General features: G+C 44.5%; 1 protein-coding gene across 12 annotated transcripts in view; it reads left to right on the forward strand.

Moving 5' to 3' along the window:
* Positions 1-18,181, forward strand: part of Cit (citron rho-interacting serine/threonine kinase) — a 175,323-nt gene that overhangs the window by 124,730 nt on the left and 32,412 nt on the right. For 7 of the 12 annotated variants that reach the window (XM_027414197.2, XM_027414198.2, XM_035443253.1 and 4 more), the window contains exons 25-28: positions 7,569-7,766; positions 8,518-8,738; positions 10,564-10,699; positions 12,822-12,926. In XM_027414197.2, the coding sequence (XP_027269998.1) occupies positions 7,569-7,766; positions 8,518-8,738; positions 10,564-10,699; positions 12,822-12,926 (660 nt within the window). The remainder of the gene's footprint in view (positions 1-7,568; positions 7,767-8,517; positions 8,739-10,563; positions 10,700-12,821; positions 12,927-18,181) is intronic. The other 5 variants (XM_035443254.1, XM_035443257.1, XM_035443260.1 and 2 more) reach the window with 1 other exon arrangement.

The following is an 18,181-nucleotide window of genomic DNA, read 5'->3' on the forward strand; positions in this document are numbered from 1 at the left end:
GTTTTGTTTTAATTTTTCAGGGGGCTACTGGTTTTAAGATGTTAAGAACCATTCTTTAGGTTTGGGAAAGGAAGGTAGTTGTGATGGTGAAAATAGTCAAATAATTGTCACTGTAGCTGGTGTGGGACACATTACCTGTACAGGTATCTAAGGCTGGTGAGATCAGGGTGAGGCAGGGGTACAGACAAGAACATAGCTCAAAACAGAAAGCCAAAAACATTTATTTTCACCCTTACTATGAAGCTGTAAATAGATTCAGTAGTACCAGCAAAGCTCTCAAGGTAGCTCATCCCCTTCCCCAAGTGTGGAAGGGTCCATGGCACACCCTGGCAAGCAACAATCCAAATGCCAGGGACTGGTTTCCCAGGTGGCTTCTCCAGCCTGTGGCCTCTGCCAAGAAGAAGGGCCAGTTAGTTCTCCTGTGGACCTAGAAAGTTTATCTTCCTAACAGAGAAAAATCTGCCTTTTTAATAGGCAAATTCACAATCTAGGACCCTTGTGGGTGATGTCACTTCTGGGAGTGTTCTATTAGCAGAGGAGCATCGCTCATGGGTTACATAATCTAGTCAAGTCAGTGAAGAAGAGAAGTCTATTTTTGATCAAAATGAAGGACAGAAATAGGCCCCTTTAGGAGATGGGGATGCTGTCCTTGTTTGTGCTTCCGTGTCTTTGGTCTTTTTGTGGATTTTTTACTTTCTCAGTCCTCAATGTTGCTGTCTGGGCTTGTACTACATACACCTGTGAGTTTCCATAAACACCCCCTCTCACACATGTGCATCTATCTTTGATCTTCACAAGGACCTCGTTACCAGCTCTAACTGGGGCACCCAGTGTTGGGTGCTCTCTGTCAGAGTTTTGCATCTCAGATGCCCGAGTAACCACATGTAGATGCAGCTGCAGGATGTCTCAGCCTATAGACGGCCCCCACTGTCCATCTCTAAGAACCCGTTGCCCCCACTGTTTCTGCCATTCTGGTGCCAGAACTGAGTTTTGTCTAACCTTGAACTTGATGTAAGTGGAACTGTAGAGAATGTGCTCTTTGGGGGCTGAGATTCCCCCCTTTCGCTTTAAATTGTGTGTGGAGGTCTTTCATGCTGTGGGCCTGGCAACATCTTGCTCTGTTTTGTTTCCCTTGGTATTTTCAGTTTGTGACTAGAACCTCAGTTATGTCCATTTTCCTGCTGATGGGCATCTGGATCATCCCCATGAGGAACTATCTCTTCCCTGTTCCTAAAGGGTCCCTGTGCAGGTCCTTTGGTGGCTGTAAGCTCTGTCCTCTGGGGAGTATGAGACCAGCCATAGGATTTCTAGGCCATGGGATGCACTTGTGTTTGTCTGTATGTCCAGAAGTGGTGGGGAATACATGTGCCTCCACGTGCCTGTCAATTGCCCCTCCTCTCCATTCCTCGAGGAACTGGTAGATTCTGGACTTGTCCATCTAGCATTTTTAGTTTCTTATTTTTGCACCAGTAATGTGACCACGACCAGGTGCGGACATGACAAAGAGTGGTTTTCGGTCTGGGGTCGGGGCACAGGTTGCTCTCTACAACCCAAAATGGGCGTGGTCAGCGCTACAGGTGCCGGTTGGGTGGATATCTCACTACAGAGTCATAAAGGATCTGTGTTGTATCACTCTGTGACCATACACTCATAAGCATGTATGTGGCATAAGCACATTACTGGTGCGAAAATAAGAAACTAAAAATGCTAGATGGACAAGTCCAGAATCCACCAGTTCCTCGAGGAATGGGGAGGAGGGGCAATTGACAGGCGAGGGTCGGGTGGATATCTCACTACATGACTTCCCCTTTTTCTCTCTTATACAACTATTTTTTTGGTTGTGAGCTATCCCTCTCCTCCAGCCTAGTTTATATGACTATTTTGAAACAAGATCTCATCACACAGCCCAGGCTGGCCTTAAACTTTCTATCTTCCTGCCCCAGCCTTCAAAGTGCTTCAATTTCAGGCAGAGGCTGCCATTCTGTCCCTGAGATTCTTTCCAATGTTTATAAACATCTTTTAGAACCAGGAGCCTATGAAGAGAAAGGCTGATAAATTTAATAGATAAACATATAACCACCTCTCTTTTAGTCAAGATACTCTAAATTGGCAAGATTAAATGAAAAGTTAAAAAAAAAAAAAGAAATTACAAAGGAAGTTTCTGTACTGCCTGGTACCACAGCTATTTAGTGCTAAGTAAACACACAGAGACTTACATTAATTGTATATAAATGGTTTGGCCTGTGGCTCAGGCTTCTTATTGGCTAGCTCTCTCTTAATTATTAGCTCATTTCTATCAATCTGTGTATCTCCACGTGATCGTGCTTACTGGTGAAGCCCAGGTCTCTTGCTTCTTCAGCAACTACATGGCGTCTCTCTGGCGACTCACTCTGCCTTCCTCTTCCCAGAATTCTCCTAGTCTGGTAGCCCCACCGATACTTACTGCTTTGCTACTGGCCAATCAGCATTTATTCATCAACTAATAAGAGAAACATATATTCACAGCATACAGAAGGACATCTCCCATCAAAAAAATAAATTATAAGACACACTAAATACCCCTTTCCTTTCTAGAATGGCCATATGTTTTTACAAATTGATAATGATCAATTACCTAATCAGTAGTAAAAGTCCTTTATATGACTAATTTTTCCTTAAACTTGGATGATTCTTCAAAATGTATCAACTGGCTAACCTGTTCCATTTGCCTAAAGGCCTCTTTTTACTTCCTTTTAGTTTTCTAGCACAAGTTGCTAAAAACAAGCCGTTTTTGTGTATGACTGGGATGTGAGCAGTATAAAATAGACTTCAGGGGTTCCAAAGTATGTTTACGCATGTGAGACCAATAGGGTGGGGATAAGAAATGTACCTACCACCCTTAAAGGTTTACCTGTTACTCTGTGGAGCCCGGCCACCATTTTTAAAATTCCAAGTTTGGCCATAAGGGAACCTACCAGTATGTGGAATTAATTTGATTTCTGGCTTATGTAATGTTATACTTACTAAATTTGATTTCTTCGAGACAGTGACTTCTCATATTTGTTTCCTTTACCACTGGTATTTGGTGGCAAGGCCTCTGGGGCCCTTTCTGAATTGGGGTGCAGGCAGCTAACAGAGTGTCCACCACTACACTTGTGAGCTAGAACACTTGGGAGACACAGTGGTCCAAGCCAGGGGCCCTGGAGTCAGGCAGACAGGGCTCATGTTGTAAAGTGGCCTCTAGCAACCTGTCTGATACCATCCTCCCAAGCAGTCATTGCTTTGTTGTAAATGGGGCTGGCCTGCATAGCCTCACTTCCAGCACAACACTGATGTTCCCAGTTCCCAGTTAGTGACTGTGGCTTGGGTGCTGGAGGAGGAAAGATGGGAAGCTATCCAGTTATGACAAGTATTTGAGTTTCAGAACCAGTAAGACCCCAGCAACAGGGCCCGTGGTCATTGGAGATGACACCACCTCCAAGGACTCATGCAGTACTTAATGAGATGAGGTGCACATCCGGCATGCATGGGCCTGGCCCTTGAAAAGGACTAAGTGATGTTGGCTTCTCCAGTTACCTCGGGCTCCCAGCATAATCTTTGGTTTGGAAAAATGACCTTTCTATGTTAAAAGGCCTTTCTATGTTTTAAGGCATTTAGCCACAGTAGCGGGTCTCAATGACACAGTCAAGTTCAAGGCTACTTTAAAGATGCTGCAGGAGTTTGTCCTGGGTGTTCCTTTCTTTTGGGTGCTATCCGAGATGGCCTCTGCTAGGAAGTGTCCCTTCTGTCACTGGTAAGAGCTCCACACTAATTCAGTCATGAGGAGCACCCAGTTAGCGATCTCACAATCCTCGGGGGCAGGAGACTTTCAGACTCAGACCATTTCTGTGTTTGGAAGGGATTTTAAAAAAAGGATGAGATTCAATCTGGCACCTAAACCCCTCCCCGAGTCTGTTTTAGAGGGGAGTTGGTGGGCAAGCATATGACACAGCTTTAATTATGAATCAATCTGTCAGCTATAAGATTAAAAATAAATAATATGCAAATAGCTGCCTTCGGGAAAGTAGGCATTAAAATAGGATGGGTCCTGAGCCTCCAGCTGATGCCCATTGGTCCTTCCCCTTGGCAGCTTCTTGATCCTTGTCTCCCAGTTAGATGTGAGGGGTCAACGTGTAGCTCCACGATGGTGAGGGTCACAAGATAGACTTGAGAAACAACAGATAACTCCAGATAGAGAACTTGGGGATATATATAGTTTTTTTTCCCCCAACACTGGGAGTAGACAGTTTTATATTCTTGTTTGTTCAGAACTGCACCAAGATCTGTTGTTTGCAAAACAACCTACAAGAGAATCTGGCTGGCCCCTGTGTGGGGAAGCTGCCCTCTGTCTTGTCTTTTTTTTTTTTTTTTTTCTGTGAAGACAGAATTAGGCTTTCCATTTATCTTTTTTTGCTTTTTGAGATAGGGTTTCTCTGTATTGCTTTGGAGCCTGGCCCGGAACTTGCTCTGTATATCAGGCTGGCCTGGAACTCACAGAGATCCTGCTGCCTCTGCCTCCAAAGTGCTCTTCTTCTTCTTCTTCTTCTTCTTTTTTTTTTTTTTTTAACTCTCTGTTCTTGGGGCTTAAAAGTTAATGGACTCTCATAACTGAGTCTGTCAATAAACAGACTATCTGCCCTCAATGTGGAAAGAATTTACTCATGGTCACAAAGATGGCCTAAGAATATTTTCACATTACCTGGTTCAAAAGCAAGAAGAGCACCAAGCATATTGGCAGACACCCATAGTCCCAGCACTGGGGAGTCTGAAGCAGGAGGATGGTGAGTTTGAGGCCAATGGAGGCTATATATGTCTCAGAGAAACAAGAGAAAGCAAGAGAAGGCCTCAGTAGTCAGTATATCCCTGTCATCTATTTCTGAGGGCAGCATCATGGAGGGTAAGAGAAGAGTCTTGAGTTTCAGGGCTGTGTTCAAGGTTTGACCTCCTTATCTACTGGCTGTGTGTCCTTGGCGAAGTCACTTAGCCTCCTGGTTGCCCTAACTTACCCATCTATAAAATGGAACCAAAATAACATTTCCAAAAACAGTTGAAGGGATTGTTCATTATACTTCACTCGGGTGGCAGTATCTCATGTCAGCTCAGTACCTATAACCTCAATAAAGCCGGCAGAGGTGTGTCTCACGCTTCATCTCAGCCCCTTGAAAAGGGCGGAACCCAGGGTGTTCTGACTTAGGTGGGACAGTCCAAAGAGTGGAAACGGTTTAAAGCCCTGTGTGCATGAATGCATGCATGCATGGATACACGCATGTTACACTCATCTGGTCAAAGGAGGAAAATGGAGACAATGACCAATACAGAGCCAACAATCAGATGCTGGGAATAGACACCAGAGACAGGTCCTACAAAGACCCAATGACACCAGGAATGGAGGGACCCTTCCTTCCTTATTAGACCTACCTCAAGAGGGGAAGGAGCCCGGATTTTGCCATCTCATTAGTTTTTCACCGGTTTCTTCTTTAGCCCTTTATAATCTTAATTTGGGCAAAAGAGAAGAGATGACAGAAATGGATTCATAATAAACTGTATTTTTTTTTCCCTTGTGAATCAAAGAAAGGAAGTAGGTACCCAAAAGCTTAAATATAACCTTGAATGGCAAGGAAATTATATATTCTCTGTGAATAGATTTTCTGCAGTTGGTCTGTTCCCTAAGAGACTTTCAGAATGAAACACCATTTTGGTAATTAATTTATATCCTGTATATCTCTCATGGCACAGGACTTGAATGTAGATACAAGACATTTTAAACATAAAAAATCAAGAGTAAGTATAGTATTTATTTCCTTGTCACAGATGAAGAAACCCACCCAAGTTCAAACTCATTTGAATTCCAGAATCTTGCAGGCTCGCTTGTTTGTCCCATTCTGCTCATTTTCTCTGGGAAGGGGGCAGAAAGAAACAAAATGGTTAGTGGGGGTGGGAGGGTAAGGGGGTGGGAGGGCGTGATGGCTCACACTCCGGAAGCAAAGGCAGGCTTTGAGGCCAGCCTGTCCTACAGAGTGAGTTCCAGAACAGCCAGGGCTACACAGAGAAACCCTGTCTCGGATTGAAAAAAGAATAAAGAAGAGGCGAATGGTTAATGGGACATTTAGAGTTTAGGGGAAGGACCTCAAGTGGTAGAGTTACTTTGTGTAGCATGAAGACAGGTTGAATGTATGGAGTTGCCTGTCTGAACTTACCCTTGGCACCAGAAGGGTGACATAGGACCATTTGAGGTAAACTGTCTGAGGGCAGTGGCACAGTGTAAGGTTCCTTTTCCAGGTTTCTAAGGAAACTGTTTTGTCCAAGAGACTGATAGCATCTTCATTGACTACTCCTAGCTCGAAGTGCACCTCTTACTGGCACACAGGGTTCAACATTGGTTTGCATGTTCCAAACAGGTTCCTAGGCTACTTCTATCCTGAGAGGCTAGTTGCTCAGTAAAGTGGACTTTCTGAGGTATGTCAAAGAAATATCCTTAGTTTATATCTTTTAATTCTATGTGCCTAGGAAGACCTTTTTATTTTTAAGTTGATTAAGAGGGTTAAAATATTAGGCATGATAGCAATGCTAACAGATCATGAACTATGTCTGTTGTAGGTGTTAAAACCTGAAACAGTTAATAATTCTAGGCTTAAAGACATTTCCTTTTAACTTCCTTCTTTTTGTTATATAAATTTTAATTTATGGCCCATGTGCCGTATTCTAACTATTATGAGAAATTACCCTAAAACTTCTAAAGTATTTTATATAAATGTCCTCTACAAGCACCGATACTAAGCCTCAGCTAAGAGAACAGACAAGCTAAACACACTGAAATTGAAGTCATTCTGCCACTGAACAGGGAAATAATTTAGTAAAACCAGATTAAATCTCTCTCAATAAAATGACAATTTCATATACTCGGAGAGCTCACTGTGTAGCAGAATCCATTAAAGCCTCATCGTGATGTGCTATTGTATCCTCAGAATTATCCCAGCCTCCCTTAAGATTTCTTCCCCATCTTTGTTACACAGAATTAAATTCACTGCCTGTGATTTTATTCAAATAACCCTTAGTGTCTTTCATTGTGATTTTTCCCTGATAAAACTTTATTTGGCTTTCTAAGACCAAGGCTGTCTGCAGTGGCGGTGTCCTGTAGGCGGTGTCAAGGTCGATTTCAGTTTAATTAGATGATTGCAATCCCAGAGACAGTCCTATCTCCTTGACCTGTGTTCCCCTCCTTGCATAATTCTTCCTGCTACTAACTGGATCTCATTTGAGCTTGCCCCATCCATTTAGCACTTGGTTGACTGACTCTTGCTGTGTTTTCCAGATGTACCACAAGTTAGAGAGGGAGGAGGTACCTCCCCCCAGTGTACATGCTGTAACCAGTGAGCTGGTGAGGGAGCTCGGGCTGAGCATCAAGTCAAATAGCTGCACGCTGGTTCCCATTGTCATGCCATGTGACGCTGTCCCACTGCAGCTTTCAGAGCCACTGGTTCTAGAAGCATTTCCTTAGTGACAGTGACCCTTTTTTGATATATAACTCCCCTCCCACACCCACCCCATAGGTCATCACCGACCTGGAGGAGCAGCTGAACCAGCTGACTGAGGACAATGCTGAACTCAACAACCAAAACTTCTATTTGTCCAAACAACTTGACGAGGCTACCGGTGCCAATGATGAGATCGTGCAGCTGCGAAGCGAGGTGGACCATCTCCGCCGTGAGATCACCGAGAGGGAGATGCAGCTCACCAGCCAGAAGCAAGTAAGAGGAGAGGCTGGCCCTAAGGGTCCCTGGAGGACCCTTAGAAGGATTTAGAAGGGTCTGGTGTGTTCTCTCTGGGGGGGTTTCAAGACCAAGCTGGCTCCTTCAAACAGGCTCCTGTCAATCCTGGTTGATAGCCAAGGATGTGGTTCTTAAAATGGATTTTAAAAGTGGGTACTGGGGCCAGAGGTGACTCCGAAGTAGAGAGCGCTTACTGCTTTTCCGGAGGATGTGAGTTCAGTCAGTTCCCAGTATCCACATGGTGGGTTACAACAGCCTGTAGCCTCCAGTTCCAAGGGATCCAATACCATCTTCTGACCTCCTAAGGACCTGCATACATCACACACACACACACACACACACACACACACACACACACACACACACACACACAAATAACAATAAGAAATCTTTAAAAGTGGATACGATTGATTTTTTTTATAGACAGTCTCACTGTATAACTCTATCTAGCCAGAACTTACTAGCACAGTCTAGGCTGACAGTGACCTCTTGACCTTTTCCTGAGTGCTGGGATTATAGGTGTGTGTGTCCCCCCACTCCCCACCCCGTGGCTGGCTTTGGGTTGTACTTTTCAGATGCTAGTACAGATAGATGGCCTTCGGTTCATTGTCATCAGTCTCCTTGGGCTGTGGGATAGAAAAACAACCTGATTGAGTCTGTGGTTAGGAATGTCTGCTTTTCTCAAGCCATTTGACCAAAGTCATCTCTGGGAATCCCCATCTGACACAAGGCACAACTCAGTGCTACTGACTTGCAGACGATGGAGGCTCTGAAGACCACATGCACCATGCTGGAGGAACAGGTCATGGACTTGGAGGCCCTAAATGATGAGCTTCTGGAAAAAGAGCGGCAGTGGGAGGCCTGGAGGAGCGTCCTCGGGGACGAGAAGTCCCAGTTTGAGTGTCGTGTTCGAGAGTTACAGAGGATGTTGGACACTGAGAAGCAAAGCAGGTGGGACTTCCCCTTTTGTGTAAAGACAGCACCAGGTCATCACCCCTCAATCCCCATCCCAGTGTCCTGAGACTGAGCTATCTCAGGAGCAATAACCAGCAGAGCCAGGGAGGAATGGACATCCTGGCTGTACAACTGGCAAATGTCACCTGGATCCTGTGGTAGTGGCTGGTGTGCTTTTGTCCTTTGCAGAGGCCCAGAAACCAAGGCATAAAATATCAGTGCTTTTCTGTAGATACAGCCTTACCAACATTCTTATCCCAATAATGTCACCAAGTAGTTAATGAGGTCCCCACCGTTTGAATCCTGGTAATGAGGGAGACTCTCATTTTCCCTCTGTTCTAGAGCCCTGATACCATGAATTGCCTGAGCATCCCTTGTTACCCATGTGCAGGGAGATATGTATTATAGGACAGGGCACATGGTTTCTTTTAACTAGATGCCAGCTACAACTTACTTCTCAAGCTGTGACAGCTAAAAACAATCCCAGAGGTCACCCAGTGCTCCTTGGGGTAAGCATGGACTGGCACCCATTCCCTTCTCCTCTCTCTTCTCTCATCCCCTATCTTTTTCTTTTAAATGGTAGTTTATTCCCTGCTGAACCCATCACAGTTTAGGGCGTCCCATTCTCATTGAATGTGCCACCCACCTGAAGAGCTTTGATGCTCAGTTTGTAACCCATGGCAGTGCACTGTTTTATATTCTAGCCATGTTGCATAAAGATGGCCAGACATTCCTTTGAAATCCAAGGGCCCTGTTTCTCTCTTTCATATGGTTTGGCATTAGCTGGAGACTTCATATCTCTTCCTACATGGTATCTATCCTTCAAGACCCTGCTGGTGTCATCATCTGTGGGTCTCTGTCCCATAAGCAAGGCAACCTAATCAGACTGTCAGTCATTTTTGTAACCCCTCCCCCATGATTACGTGGTGACCATAGCACATATAATAAAATATGCTGGCTGAATGATCTGATTGAGTTGAAATAGAAAAGATGGGAGGCAAAAGATGAGAGCTCCGAAATTGCAAGAAAAACTGGGAGCAATAATTGCCTTGTGACATATTTGATGTCAAGGACTGCTGTTTTTAAAGCCTGTCCCTTCCCTTCCTTCTGCTTCCCAGGGATGAGGCTCCCCTGGAAGTGCCTTCTGGCCCACACTCAAGCCCAGCTTCTTTGTGAGCTGTTCCTTCAGTCCTTCAGGGATAAGTCAGGGCTGGGGGGCATGGTGGATCTGGCTTTGGAATGGAGAGATTCACAGCCACACCCGGAAAATGTGTGGACCACTTCATTCCATGTCTACTTCCAGTGCCATCATGAAAGGTCCTTCCTGGCTTGCTTTTCTATTCTTGTTTGGTATTAGATAGCCGAACACAATATCCTTTTTAATCTTTGTCCTTGTCCTCAAGAAGCCAAGAGTCACCTTCCTGTGTGTTTTGATGTCTGTCACCTAGGGTAGAGATGCTGCCTGCTTGGAGAGCAGTGGATTTGTGCTTAGGGTGGGGAACAAAGAAGCATGACTTAAGAAGTAGGGCTGGACACATTCACGTTCAGTCCAGTTTTCATTTCAGAATGGCTTTTCCCTCCTCAGCCCGAGTCTCTCCACAGTCAGTCCCCATAGGAACTTTACTGCTTCAGGGCAATTTTAACCCAAGTCAGAAATGGGTCAGATTTTTGCTCTGTAAGCTGTCAGGAAGGAAGACAACATTTAAAGGTAGAGTCCATGGTTGGGCTGTCCAGCCTGCAGCCTGTTTAGAAATGGACCAGCCTTCTCTCTCCAGGTCTGTGGTGTGGGTCTCCTGAAAGTGGGCCTGTGCTTCTCTGGCAGGGCGAGAGCTGACCAGCGGATCACCGAGTCTCGCCAGGTGGTGGAGCTGGCAGTGAAGGAACACAAGGCCGAGATTCTTGCCCTGCAGCAGGCTCTCAAAGAACAGAAGCTGAAGGCTGAGAGCCTGTCCGACAAGGTCAGCACCCACCCTTTCCGCCTTGCAGAAAAACGTCTCCATTTCTCCCTTTAAAGGCAGGATTAACACAAATTCAGACACAGCCCGAGGTCAGCCTTCGGTAAACACATTTCATAAGCATTCCTTTGCTCACTCCAAAATGTCAGCTATGATTCACCACGGGGCATTCTTGATTGGTGATGGCATAGCTAGGTGTGGTGGGTACAGGTTATCCTGATTGGGTGGTGACTTTTTTTTTTTAACATCTTGCCGTCTGGGCTCCAAAAGTCCAGCACTGGGGACATAGCACCATTTGATTCCTAAATGGCCTCGTGTGTTGTTCACCCTTCAGAAGAGCATGGTGACAGTGACTCGTTCTTTCAGTATGATCGTAGGCAGCTCATGTTTTCCATATGCCATGTTCACAGCGAGCCGATTGTAGTCCGTTTTCTGCTGCTATACCCAAGTACTTGGGACCAGGTAATCTATAAAGAATGTATTGGGCTGATAGTTCTAGAGGCTGGAAAGTCCAAGATGGTGGTGCTTGCATCTGTTGAGGTCCCTCTTGCTGTGTCATATTGATGGAGGATGCTGCATGATGAGGCAGAACCCTTCATGCCAGCTCTGTCATCTATGTAGGAAGCCACTATTGCCTCCATGGGGCCTCTCCCTTACAGCCTCATGTAATACTAATATCTCCCACAGGCCCCGATTCCTAGTATCATCTGCGTGTGAGTTAGATTTAAGTCTTTAATACAGGAACTCTGGGGCCATTCTGAACACAATAGGATGTAATGCACACAAGTCCTCAGAGAGTCAGTTAGGAGTGCTCACGTTCCATCCACGCCCATGGTCTGCAATGCATCTGCAAGGACTGGACAGTGTTTGGTGTTTTGTCTAATAGATTGAAGAAATGTAGATTAGACACTTGATAGCAAAAGGAGATATCAGAGAAACTTTGTTTCTTCTTTGCATATGGACATATAAAATGGTGATCAGGATTCTGTATTTTAAATAACACTATCATTTCATGTAAAAGTCATTACTTGGGGCTATTGTGGAAAAGAACAAAACTACAGAGAAGGGAAAAGAAAAACTGGTAACAATTACCTTGTTATAGTGATGGGATTATCTGCAGCTTTGTGTTTGCTTATTCTTATGCATGCAGACATGTACACACACACTTTTTTTTATAACTCTAGGCTCTTACTATTTATATACTTTTACATCTTTTTTTTTTAAAAAAAAATCATGTAACTGGAGGTTTTTTCCTGACTTATTATTTTTTTTATAAATGTAATTCTGAAAAGATTGCACACGGGCATCTAATTTGAGCATTGCCTTTGTACAGGAAATTTGAACTTCTTCCAGTTTTTTTCCCTATGAATAACACTGTGATGAACATACATCTCTATGGACATCTGTGATTATTTTCTTACCGGAAATCCATAGAAACAGAACCATTGGTTTCAAGGTTATAACTCGACACCCAAGGACAGCTCTGACTCGGAGGCTAGCTGGTCAACATTGTTAAAGTTGAGGACAGTACATTTACTGTCTGGAGAGAAATGAACCTTTCTGGGTTTGGCATGAATGCTGCTTTCTATTCTAGTTGGCTATTTTTGTGGTATTTAGTAGTAAATTTCTGTGTTTCTAGATACCCCAATACCATTTTATCTTACCTGTTTTTGAGGCACCTTTCTCTCTCATCAGCCTTTTCCCTAACAAGGCCGTTTTCCTTCGCAGATGTGCCTCGAGGTAGCTAATGCGCCTCGTGATAACCACCCTCTCTGCTTTTCTGGCCCCAATGAAGGGCACTTGGGAATGCTTAGCCATCTTTTCATCCCAGCAGCTACAATACATTTTTAAGCCCTCAGAATATGATCATTTAATTGAATTTGGGCAAGGCATGACAGTCGAACTGAGCAGCCACGCTCTTGAAACTTGGTACAATGATACAGATGACCCTCAGAGGGGATTCTTGTCCTCACGTTTGTCATTTTTTCTTTTTTTCAAATGAAAACTTGTGACTTTTAGACCTTGGTTATCCTTTACTTGCGAAGGTCTGGGGACATCTCAAAAAGTCTTTAATCCTTTAACATTCCTAAATGTGGCATCATGGCCAATTTTTCCAAATGCCCAGCTCAATGACCTGGAGAAGAAGCACACCATGCTTGAGATGAATGCCCGGAGCTTACAGCAGAAACTGGAGACTGAACGGGAACTCAAACAGAGGCTTCTGGAAGAGGTGAGTGTGAGCCACCAGGAAGGTAAAGCCAGTGTGGATTGTGAGTGTGTATGCACATGTATCTCTGTGTTGGAGTTTGTGTGAGTGTTGCATGCATGTGTATATGTGGGGTTGTATGCCTGTGTGCTTCACATGCAGAGGCCAGAGGAGCATGTTGGTCTATTTCTGTCCACTTCATTTCCATTGAGGCAGGACCTCTCACTGCAATGGAAGCTTCACATTTTGACCAGACCAGTGAGCTCAAGAGATCCTGCTGTCTCTGTCCCGACCACAGGGTTATAGGCATCCATAGCCATGCCCAGCTCTTTAGGTGGATGGTGGGAGTTCCAACTCATGTCCTCATTCTCACATAGGAAGTGTTTTTACCCACTGAGCCATCTCCTGAGCCCCCAGGTACAATTCTGAAAGAGGAAAGTCATTATGTTTGGGTGACTGGATCCAAATTAGACATTCAGATTTTGAAACTAGAATTTTTGAGGTAGAGTCCTAAGGGAACCACATAATACTTCCTATTGCTTAACACAGTAAAAGAGTTTGTCCTGAAGTCCAGAGCATCTGTATTTGTGTCTTGGCATATGGCTCTCAATGGAGGCGGTGTTCATCTGAGTTAGTATATGCCCAATAGACGCTTAGTGAGCACATGGCTGAGTGAGGGTTGAGTTAGATTGTCTTTAAGAGTTGATAGTTGAAGCATATTAAGTTTCATGTTGACAGAACACCAATGCAAATTAGCTTCCTACACAGGGCAAGGATGTGATCAGACTTTGAGTACCAAATTTCACAAGGGCCTTTGAACATGCACTTAATTCAATTAAAAATGAATTCTTCTGCTTCCAACATGCAGAATGTCAAGCTCCAGCTTGATCTCCTAAATGCATCCCTTCTGTGACTTCATGTCTTTTCTCCTCGGAGCTCTGAAAATTGCTATTTAAATCAGTGATGACTTCCCACCCCCAACCAAAGTCTCATACATGGCTTTACCCTCACTTGACTTGACCTATAAGGACAGATGTACTTCCTGTTGCTAGCTGGTGAGAAGCTGGAAAAGGGCACTATCTAAATCCTAGTGAGCACGGCAGCTTGGTTAGCCGAAATCCCACGATAATCACATGGTCACAGCTCCTGCCGTGGCTGTGCTGTTCTGTTTGAGGGGAGTAGAGAAAACATTGCAGGTCTTAGGACTGCTTATAGGGAATTGTGGAATAAACTCACAGCTGGCCGTCTGGCAAAGTTCTGGAGGTAGATGGTGGCCCCGGTTGCACAACAGAGAGAATGTCCTTAATGCCACCGAGCCACAGGTTGGTGGATTTTGGATCTTCGAGATATTGGCATGTATAAATAATGAAACCTCTTGGGGATAGGACTTAAATATAAACATGAGATTCCCTCACATCATATACACTGTGTACGCATAGACTGGCAGTAACGTTAGACTGTCTGTGTGTGTGGTAATGGGGCTTGAATCTGGGGCCCGATGCATGCTGGGTAAGCACCACAATTCTGAGCTCTATATGACGTCTTTGTCCAGCATTTTTAACATACCCACATATTTGACTGTGGTCCATCACATGAGTTCAGTTGGCATTTACCAATCAAGAAGTTTTGGGTCTTGGAGCATTTCCAGTCCGGGGTTTTGATGTTGGGAATGCCTGACCTGTAATAGAACCCATCAATCTACCAGGTGGTCTTTTCTCTGGAATGAATAGGCAATGTTCCTACATTCAGGCACATGCTGGAAACAGAAACAGGACAGAAATAATTGAGGCTCCCAAGTGTCCTATTTTCCATCTGTGAAGGGCAAGCTGGCCTTGACAGCTCCGTGCTTGGTCCAGGGTTACATGGTGAGTCAGTGGCAAAGCCAGGAATAGCATGCTGGCAGCCTGACTCAGCCCCACCTTCTCCCGTCTGACTTAGGAGAACATCTCCAGTTTCCCAGTCTGCCCCTCATGCATAGATGATGAATAGACATCTGGCCAGCATTGATGTGAGTTGGAACTCACACATAAGACCAAAAAGTATCATTGTTACTGCACAAAACATGATTGGGATCTGGGGGTGTGCCACATGCTTCGTAAGTTTGGCCCCCACCAAAGGGTTGTCTCCATAGGGACAGAGGCTTTGAAGAGACAGGCTCATCTCAGATTGAGTTTTTTTTTTTTTTTTTTTTAGATTTTATTTATTATGTATACAACATTCTGCTTCCATGTATATCTGCACACCAGAAGAGGGCACCAGATCTCATTACAGGTGGTTGTGAGCCACCATGTTGTTGCTGGGATTTGAACTCAGGACCTCTGGAAGAGCAGTTGGTGCTCTTAACCTCTGAGCCGTCTCTCCAGCCCCCAGATTGAGGAATTTTTAATGTCATCCAGCCCAAATTCCACCCAGGACTAACTTCCCCTGACAGATTTTACAGTGACTTTTCCTTCCACTTGACCTTTTTTGGGAGTCATGCCTCAGATGGATGTCCATTCACTCATTGGTTATGGTTCATGACCTACACAGGGTGGAAGGTACCTTCCCTAGCACCTTCTTTCTCATGGGAAGGCCTTGTGGACCCTCTTCTAGGAGAGTTGCCCTGAATGTGGACATCATGTCCTATTTCTAACAACTCTAATTCTTAGAAACTCCTTCCTTATTTTTTAAGCCTATAACTGCCAAGTACTTTGAAGCTAGTGGGGAATCAGGATTAATATTAATAGTCAAATTTGCTTTCATTTATTTTTTTATGTGTATGTGTGTGTCCACGTGTGTGGGTATCTGTGGGAGCCAGAGAGGGCACCGGATCCCCTGAAACTGAAGTTACAGGTAGTGATAAGATTTGCCTGACATGGGTGCTCGGGACAGAACTGGTGTGCCCAGAAGAGCAGCAAGAACTCTTAGTCACTGAGCTATCTTTCCAGCCCCAAATTATTTGATTAATAAAGTAACTAGGGGCTGGAGGATGTAGCTTTACTGATGGAGTGATTGATTGCCTATTGTAGGCAAGAGCCTGGGTTCAGTCCGCAGCAGTATAAAAGAAAAAAATAAGAGCCCAGCACACACAAAACAAGAACAAGTCAAAACCAAAACATACACACAGACTCACCATTAAAGTCCATCACTGACACAGTTATTCGGTGCCAGGTGTCTCACTCAGTACTGTGCATGAACTCGTTTGTACTGTCCTTGCAGGAAGCCTACAGGGCACCTGCTCTCCCTAGGTGCCTGTGTGGTTCATGTGTTGTTTGTATGTGTGTGTGTGTGGGGGGGTTATTTTCATCTCTTCCTTGGGTTCAGTAAACCCTGAAGGTTACTTGGCTCTTTGACTAATCATTGCCTTTGCCACTCATTAACCGTGAAATTACTCCTGTTTGTCCACAAAGTGTGTTCTTAAGCATCTATATGCCCCATATCTATTCATCCTACCCAACCTTTTCTTATTAGTTTTGACCCATCCTTCCTGTTCACCACAATTGCTCATGTTCCCGTTCTGTCATTAGTTCCTTACGTCACCTTTCTCGGTCTCTTGTCACTCTCATAAAATTGTTGGACAGGTCTAAGCACTTCACCAACTCCATCTCCCAGGGGAGCTCTGGCCCACAAACACACCTCCCTTTGCTTCTTTCTGGGCAGCAGACAGATGGCTGGAATAAAGTTTAATAGCATACACATATCACTTTCGTTGATTTTATTACAGTAAACAGACAGCCTATTTCTTGGGAGCCAGTGGATAATTGATGTGTTTAGTCTAGAGAAATATTTTTGGCTCAGCTGTCAATAAATAGACCATTGTGCCCATGACATGTTTCCCTGTTTCCTGCTTGCTAATTAATATTGTCCTAAAATAGTGGAAGGAACTAAGAAAGGAAATCACTTGGACTTTCAGGGACCAAAGGTGCCCTTCAAACAGCATCTTAATTGCTTTCTTCTTTGTGTTGTTTTTTGTTGTTGTGTTATTGTTTTTTTTTACCTCTGGTTTATTTTAGAAATTCCGAGATATGCACTGTAGTAGTCACTTTTCTCTTTGTTGTGGCAAAATACATGACATAAGCAACTTGAAGAAAGTATTTATTTTAGCTCACAGCTTCAGAAGAACCATCCGTCTTTATCAGGGGGAGGTTTTGGAGGAGTGAAGCTGTTACCCACAATGGCAGCCAGGAAATGTAGACCAGGAGAAAGAGGAGAGTTCAGGGCAAGCTGTAGTCCCCAAAGATATACTTCTTCCAAGTAGGCCACACCTCCTATCATTCAGCCTCTCCCAGTAGTACCACTGGCTCATTAGGCCACAGCCCTAAGAGCTAATCGCCCCGGGAATTCATCAGAAACACTCAGACATGCTTCATTAATCTCCTCTCCATCAAGTTGACCGTTAAGTTTTGCCATCTCACATACTAAATGTGGCTGGGTTGGTAGATAAGACAGGTGGGAATGTGTGAAGAGAACTGATTTGAAAGGAGAGAAGAAAGAAGGACATGCAGGTAGAGGCTACCAACACCAAACACTTACTGTGTGATGGGCACTGTGTTGAGTTTGTCACCCAGGGAGGCGGGGTTTTTACACCTGCTCAGGGAGCAAAGGCTGGGCAGGGCGATCTGAGCAGGATTGAAGCCAGGATCTAGATAGTTGCAGGGTCCAGATTCGATTTTCCATAAGATGATGCCATTCCTCTGGTAGTAATTGCCATGCATATGAGAAGTAAAATACAGGCAGACAGCAACAAAAATAAGAGGACAAGGACCAGCCAGTCTGAAGCCATTGTGGCTCCCATTCTGCTGGGGTTGGGGACTGGGGTGTCTGTCTGCCTGGGACTGTTTGAAAGCTCCCAGGATGATCTTCACTTTGCTATCTTAGCTTGAGTTCCCTTAGTCTGCAGATTCTAGACCGTCAGGAAGAGGTTCTGTGGGCCACCTTGACTGCGGTTGTATGACAACCGGAGGTTAGACGAGATCAAGCATCATCTCCCCAAATGGAGCACATTTTAGGAAGGGGCCAGCTGACTTAAACTGTAAAGACCGGAGAGATATTTTTTTCAACACAAGCTATTTCTAGTGTATGAACCACATTTATTTCCTAGGGTTTTTACCAACTCCTATTGCGTAGCTATGCTCTTCTTGGTCCCTCCACGGCAGAAACGTGTCCTCTAATTATGACTATTTATGTACTTGAGGGCAATCCTGCTGCTAGAACTGACATGACTTGTCTCTCTGTACACACCACACAGCCTGTATAGTAGCTTTTCTGGTGACACGTGGAGATCCTAGGCACCCCCAAGT

The sequence above is a fragment of the Cricetulus griseus genome, chromosome 4 (assembly GCF_003668045.3).
Source record: "Cricetulus griseus strain 17A/GY chromosome 4, alternate assembly CriGri-PICRH-1.0, whole genome shotgun sequence".
Classification (NCBI taxonomy): Eukaryota; Metazoa; Chordata; class Mammalia; order Rodentia; family Cricetidae; genus Cricetulus; species Cricetulus griseus.